The following is a 7,787-nucleotide window of genomic DNA, read 5'->3' as shown; positions in this document are numbered from 1 at the left end:
TCCTAGAGCAGGCTCGTACTCTCCGATAAACGAGGCCACTCAGAGAAAGTGTTACTGACCATCTTGTGAAACATAGAGTAGCAGTAAAAGGATTCACCCAAGAAAGGTCAGTGCTCAGCAGGGTTCAAAGTTGGCTCTTTTCCCTTTCAGGGAAGCACTTCCATAGCAAGCTAGAAGGCTGAGTTTGCAAGGACTACAGGGACACTCCAACTGTGTGATTTTGAACTGTGCAACTGCAGAGCGAAGTCCCGGTTACGTCTGTGGGGGACACAGAGTTGGGAGATAAGAAGGAAATGTCACTCTGAAGCACAGACTGCAGACTAAAGGTTTGGCCGTTCATCTAAGGGACGCGAGATAGAGTTTCTAATCTCTGCTTTCAAGACAGCTGTAAAATGTATTGATGGTCCTTAGGGTATCTTGTGAATGTTTTGTAGCCTGAGGCTTTTTATGAATTTGGACCTGGGCTGATGATGTTCAGTTCTTGCAGACGCTTCACGAGCAATCAAACAGAGCGACAGATAGATCACACTCCTGTCATCTCTACTGTGCTGTGTCCGGTGCTACAAGCCAAAACCCACTTGTGGTAGCTCCTTCCTTTCAAGGCAGGTACGTCGTTTGCTTTCTTATCAGGAATACTGTAAAAAATGAGAAGTCACGGGTTAGTTATACAGGCAAAATAACATGTCTGCAAACAAACGAAACTATTAACTACTCTTTCAGACCGCTCAGCATTGCTTAGAATCTTGTGGGTTTTGGTTCTTTTAAGAGCACTTTGACATTGTCTAGGTGGGGAGAGACATGTTGCTTTTATGAAAAAGACTGAATTTTAAAAAAACTCTTATCAAACAGTTACCTGAGTAGTGGTTTTAAACTTTGAGAACGTTTTTGCATGTGGATTTCTTTACCTCCCAGTTGGTGCATTATAAGATCCTGAAGTACGTTTGTCCATAGAAAAAACATGTACACAGCACATCATTGCATTCGTTCCTCTGTTGGGAAAAGAAAGGAATTCTGCTATGAAGGTGGCTAAATTAGTGTTCATGAATATTCTGTCTGACTAATTGTAAAGCTTCATAAAGCTTTACATTTCTGTCTGTGGATACTGCTGCAATCTACTTGTGAAAATTATGCTGGATCAAATTTACTCTTGCCCATATTGAGGCATAAATAACTGAATATTCACCTGCAGGGACCAAATGGAACACAGCACGATACAGACAGGCCTATTTGAGGCATTTTAAGAACCCTGTGTGAGCAGGAACCCTACTGTGTGAGTAGATCATTAAGCTTTGATTCTTGAGTGATGGTGGCAGTACAGTATACTACATATGCTGATCTTTGAGGTTCTAGAGAATAGAAACACGTCTTTCTTCCAGTTTCTCTCACAGAAGGAATAGAAGAAGCAGTTTCATCATCTTTCCTTTGACCCCTTTGTCGGTAACTTGGTTTTACTTGGGGTCTGACGTGCTAATTCCTAAAAGTGAAAAAACAAACTTAATAATGTGCTATTACTTGAAATTTGGCATATTGCAGGTGACTGGAGGCTGGAAGACGAGAGTAAAAAAATACGTTTTGTGGATAGCCCAATCCAAATATGGACTGTCCATACTTGGCACTAAAAACAGAAATGAACTAGGTACTGCTAAATCACCTAACGGTTAGTGAATAAAAGTGAATAAGCCAACTGTTTCCTCAAAATAACTTTGGCTGCTACTGTTACTAAGTGAACTTACTGGCTCAAAAATACATTTCTTCTTCTTTCCTTCTTTACAGTGATGGTTCTTTACCAGCTCAGTGTAGTTTGTTTCTGAGGAATTAAAATAACACATACTTCCTTTTTTAAAAAGCCTAGGTGAGAAATGTAAACTATATTGCTAATCTTAGGATGGTTGAAATTCGACTACATAAATCTTGATGGTGAAGAAAAACCATATGAAAGACCTCTGTCGTGTATCTTAGGAAAGTAGACATAGGGTGAATAGCCCATTTCTGCCTTTTTCATCTACAATCAATGCAGATCATCACCACGTTTGTGACACTATATATATGTCTATATCTGTGGGAAAGAAGTATTTTTATGCTCTTTGTCATATGCTGTCTTTCATTGTCACTAAATTAAAAAAGGGGGAGGAAGGGCAAAGTACATCATATTTTCTCCCTGTAACAGTAATTTGAAAAGTGCTAAACATTGTCCAAGAACACAAAAAGTACTTGTCTTTCTGCAGGTGTTGTTTGGTAGCTTCCAAGGGTAATAGCTCATTTTCCTGAGGTGAAGATACACTTTTTCTTGATGGGTGTTCGTGAGGGTACTGAATCCCGTAATACTCTCCTAAACATAGCCCAAGAGGGGAAAAAAATCCCAAAGTTTGCTATATTGGCAGGATTGCTGTTTTGGAAAATTTTTTGACTAATTTCATATTTACCAGATTTATACTGTATTTCCTTTATTGCTCTTTCTTCTTCAATATCTGCAGCAGTCTTAGGCACCCAACTAGGAATACCTGTAGGAAATATTTTTGAAAGATTACTGGATAGCTATACAAAGACTACCTACAATTCTTAATAATCAAATACCATAGTGAATTTCTTCTCAGTCACGGGTTGGTTTTTCTTTCTTTGCAACCTCTGCTTCTGGACAGAAAATGTGTCCTTAATACTATGTATTTCCAAGTGCAGTTACAACACATATTAAGAAGGTAGTGTTTGTTGATTTAAAATGATTAAAAAACATCATCAGTACTCATTTTCAAAATAATCCTTTATTTACACCCAAAAAGAAATCTTCTGATGAAGCATGTCACCAGGGAGTGAGTGCTTGTCACAAATCTCTGCCCAGAGTCACTATCCTGTAATGTCTGCCATCAGAGCTGACAAAGTGAGTGCTCCTTGTCTTGTCTCAGTTAAGGCTACTAAGATCAGCAAAGCCCTACTTTTTACATTGTGTTAAGTTAATGTGGCTTACTCGGACTGAAACTGAGTTAAGAAGCACTAACAGGTGGCCTCGCCAGCCAACCTGAAGGACAGGGGAAAGGGAAAAGCACGTTGGGGCTGCCCGAGAACTAGCACAGTACTGTGTGGAGTGCACGTGTTCTCTTACTCTCTGGGAATGCAGAAGTCATTCCTTCCTTATGAATTGCTCAGCTCTAAGTGAGATAACAGTCAACAGTTTAACTACATTGAAAAAAATTTTTAAATATGTATATAAATTCGTACACATAGACCCTCAGTTACACTAGTAATTTCATCCCCGAATTTTGAGAAATTCAGAAGAGTATTGGATGGCCATCTGAACCATGAATCACAGTTTAAACTCTTAACAAAAAAGGGGTATGTGAATTACACCACTATTGAAAGATACAGCTAGGCTTTTCACAGCAGTGAGAAAATGTTGCCTCACTCACATCTGGTGACTTCCAGTATTTTGAAGATAGCAGTTTCAAAAACTTGTCAACAACTCTTCTAAAAATGTAATGGTTATTATAATAAACCAGTTGTGAAGTACACACAAGGATTGACAAAACCCATTCTACTTCCTTGTAAAGAAAAGAAAAAAACATACAGTTCTCTTCCTCGTCATCGTTCTGTTCATCCTCTTCGTTGTTGAGGTTTATAATCAGTGGAGGGTGAATTGGTGGTAAAACATTCTCTTGATTAAGAATAACTGAAGAAAATCAGAAAAGAGATTCCTTTCCTTAGGAATTTATATGTACCCATAATATTTGCAGCAAAACTATTGTAGTTCTGGGGTAGCATTTTCTGAGAGCTAGGAGATGCAACTGACTGAAAATAAAAGTGATGAAAAATGGTGAGTCTCTCTTTCGTTCAAGCGGACCAATTTGCAACTATAGATACAGTCGGGATCCTGTGCATTATATTAAAAAACCTGAAGCTGGGTACTTTTTCCAGTTTTAAATAAGATGCAGCATGGGCATTTCCTTTTATTCCAGTTGTTACTCTTATGCATCTCTTGTTTGCCTATGAGCAGCATGTGTGTCATATTAAACCCATTGTAATAACAGTACTGCAGATGAGATTTGTTGTATCTCATGAAAGAGAAAGTAAGATAGAACACTTTAACTTGATAGAGCCTTTTTCACTGTCCAGACTAGGGTGGTGTAAGCCAAATCAAACTTAAATTAGTTTAACAAGATTTCTGAGTATTAAATTGAATAAATGCCATTTTAGTATTGGCAATGTTACTGTGGAGCACGTGGACTTTGAAATTACACATATTGCAGTGGAAAGAAACAGCATTGGGTCCATGTTCTAGTTCTAACTGTTGGATGTTGCTCTCACACAAGATGCCCTCGTTCATAGTGCCTCTTGGGCAGAGTCTCTGGCTCACAGCCCACACGAAAGCGTGCCTACGAGGTGTTCACAACAGCACTGGCTGCCGGGGGCCGATGCTGGAGATGTGGGACCTGTATTAAAAGCAGCCTGGGCACTCGTAGAAGCAGCACTGAAGGTCTTCCTTGGTCCTCTGGGGTTGGTTAGGCTCAGCATGCCCAGCTAGGACAGGCTACCTTTTCATGGGGGAATTTCCAGAACACAAGGTGTTTGCTTCTGACTAGAGGTCTTCCTGGCCACCTCTTCCAACACCTGTCTCCAGCTCTGGAAATAAGACCCATGAACAACTAAGTCTATTTTAGCCCACTTGTTTATGTATCTCTGACAAGTCAATGCTGACTTGCTCTCGCTTCTGCTTCTGCCCAATTTCTGACATTTGTCTTGGTCCCCTGCCCTGGACTCTTCCTCTGTTCCAGGTTCCAGCTGTCTACCAGGACTCCTGAAAGACAAGAGCTCCTCTTAGGACTCCAGAAAAAAACCCAGCTTACAATGGTGTTTTTTCCCATGAGTAATGTGGTTTTCAGCTGTTGGACTGCCTGGCAAACTATTGCTCTACTTTAGTACAGTATTACTGTACTTCAGTAGCCTGCAGCCAATGTTCAAGCCAGAAAAATGTATTCAAAACCATGACCTGGAAAGACACCTGCACACACAGCACTGTAATCTGATGTTCTCTATACAAGGGGTGTCTCATCCATAGAACGTGTTGTGCTCTGTCATCAAATATTGCTACTGGTGGCCCTCCCAACCTCCTCTCCCCACCACACACGCTCCATTTCTCTTAAATTATTAGCTGACTACTCACCATATTCACTACTGGAGAGATGGAATCGAGCAAGTAGCCAAGTAACGAACAGTTTTACTCCATGGATCTCAGCAACCTAAACTGCCGTTTGTGACTCAATCTTTCATGTCACTGATAGTTAATGATTTGTAACATGACAGCTAAAAAAATCCATGTGGCAACCCTGTTCAACTGCCAATACAAGTCCTTTCTTTGCCTTCAATTTGCTGGGCTAGCAGAGCAGACCTGATGGATTTGTCATGGTGCATTTCTTGACCTTCGTATATATTCCATAAGCACTGGAAGCAAGCACTGGCAGGACACTTTCCTGTATTTACTTACTCTCATGAACAAATTGTTGAGAAAATATTTTTACTCAGTCTTACAATGGCAAAAAAAGTCCATTTATATGACAAGGTTTGCTATGATGGCAGGCACAAGTGATCCTTACACAGCCTATGGGTTGTGATTCCCAGGAACAGGAGAGGATGCTGTACTGCTGCAGGAGAAAAGTTTTCAGATACTGTAAATATAACAGTAAAATAGACTAAATGGATTAGTACAGGGTGTGCTGCTGTGAACATATGACTAAGATGTTGTGGGACCACATTCTGATATTTTAGAACATTTAAAGTTATCTTTAAAGTTCCCTTAAGCTCCAGATAGCTCTAAAGTTCTCTTGAGTTAGATCAATGGAGCTTTCCTGATGTAAAACTGTTCCTAGGTAAGACTAGGAGTAAAGCAGTGTACTTCCTGTACTGCAGACTCATGAGATGCTGGGAAGACAAAAACCTTATTATTCACTTAATTGACGTGGCTGTTTGCTTTCCTGCATGATGGCACAATCTGGTCAATCTCAAATGAAATCTGCTGTACAAGTGCAAATCTTACACTAGTACTGCCTTACTATTGAAGGACGTGGGTCTATGGGAAAATAAGGACTAAGAAACAAAGCCCAAAAAGATTCCCGACAAAACCTGAATAACTAAAAATGTGGGAACGCATAATCCTTGTACAGGCTGACTTGTCAGACTGGAACTTAAAATCAAGGAAAATAGTCTTTTGTTCCAATTCCCATTGGAAGCATCAACTCAGCAGAAGGAAGTCACTTTTGTTTTCAGACTAAAAAATGTGTTTGAAGGGACTTGCTCCTTTTTACCTGTATTTCCATCTCTCTAAGTCTGCAAAACAGATGGGAACATCTCCCCTGTCTCCATAATGTGCACATAATGTATCACAGCCAAGAGGTTTTTCACAGTGACTGAATCTGCACCTGGAACCCTCGTGAGGAAAACGACACTGTGGTGAAGTCACACGAGATTCCCATCCCTTCATGGCTGCCTTAGATGTGAATCTCTTCTAAAACTGTTTGGTGTTAATTAATGGGGGAGATGATACAGTAATCAATGTATAACAGTATTGCGGTGACACACTCAGGTTTCTATCCTGGATATGAACTGCACAAATGCAGGTACTCACTATAGGCAGGAATTATAAACGTGGCCTGTTTATTCAAGATCAAGATCCTGTTGATTCAGTAAGAAAGTGATGAGTGATCTTTATTTGCAATTTTTAACTTATGTGTTCCATGAGTATCTGAACCCCATTCACAGGAGAAATTGTGCATAGTTCAGATGATCATTAGCTTTTCTCACCACTTCCGATAATCAGATGTTTGATCTGCATCGGCCATGACTCAGACAAGGTGACATATCAGCTTCTAACTACAGATTAAACCTCCCTTTCAGCATGGATAGATAAGAAAATCAAGGCTGCAAACCACTCTCAAATCTACAGCATTTACCTGTGCATCGGGGGAATGGGAATGGAAGCACCAGGCATTCCCAGCTGTGGCCATTTTGCCCTCTTGTGCTTCTCTGCTCTCTGAATACCAGCAGAACAGACATTAAAATAGTAAAGCTACCAACAGTCAGGCAAATCGTAATCTTATCCTGAAAGCAGGAGTTTTCTTTCAAAAACTGGACCGTCAGAATCAGAGCTCTGCTGCTTTTTTGAAAGAAAACTCGAGCTGACAGAGAAATACACTTAAATGAAGAAGGATGTACCTTCTCCGGGTTTGCTGGACCAACAAAGGCACTTGGTAGCGGTATAGAATAACAGGCTTCCGCGGTTCCCAACCACGCCTCCAGCTGGTGACATCAGCGTGATGGCGCTATGGGACCTGTCCAGCTTGAACATCATCCTTTCTCGCCATTGCTTCCGAGTATGGAAAACTGTAGCATTTCAAAGTATCTCCCATTCTGGTGTTACTTGAATGTGAAATGGAACAAACCCATTTGGCAGGGCCTAAATAATACTCAACTTCTTGCCTGTGGTCTTGGAAACAAATCTTTGATACCACAAAGACAAACTTTATTCTTTGACTTTTTTTCACCAAAATCTTTATGCCCGATGTGTTTCTTACTATATCCTTCTTTGGATGGAGAACCTTGCTGCTTCCTGTTAGTACACTCTTAGCTGTTACCTGCTTACATTGCTGGGCTTCCTTGCTTTTCGTTGCTTCCATGATGTCAGAGGCTGCCACAGCTAAAGCAGAAAGAATGGTGCACACTTGTGTCCCTGATTAACTCCTCTGTTCCCATTCAGGTCCTAGGCTGCCTTGGAACAAAAAATACCTTGGCAGGGAAATGAAATT

General features: G+C 40.5%; 1 protein-coding gene across 1 annotated transcript; it reads right to left on the bottom strand.

The window, feature by feature from the left end:
- Positions 1-853: 853 nt before the first annotated feature.
- On the bottom strand, positions 854-6,989 carry LOC104157112 (chromosome unknown open reading frame, human C12orf50; the record flags this gene model as incomplete). Its single annotated transcript, XM_009698917.1, is given in 8 exon segments — positions 854-960; positions 1,284-1,459; positions 2,212-2,329; positions 2,424-2,501; positions 3,560-3,661; positions 4,722-4,786; positions 5,518-5,654; positions 6,936-6,989. Coding segments are annotated over 8 exon segments (837 nt in total), but the record flags the coding sequence as incomplete, so codon positions are not given.
- Positions 6,990-7,787: the final 798 nt, after the last annotated feature.

The sequence above is a fragment of the Cariama cristata genome, unplaced genomic scaffold, assembly GCF_000690535.1.
Source record: "Cariama cristata isolate BGI_N322 unplaced genomic scaffold, ASM69053v1 scaffold424, whole genome shotgun sequence".
Taxonomy (NCBI): domain Eukaryota; kingdom Metazoa; phylum Chordata; class Aves; order Cariamiformes; family Cariamidae; genus Cariama; species Cariama cristata.
The sequence above is the reverse complement of the archived record's forward strand: the minus strand, read 5'-3'. Positions and strand labels throughout refer to the sequence as shown.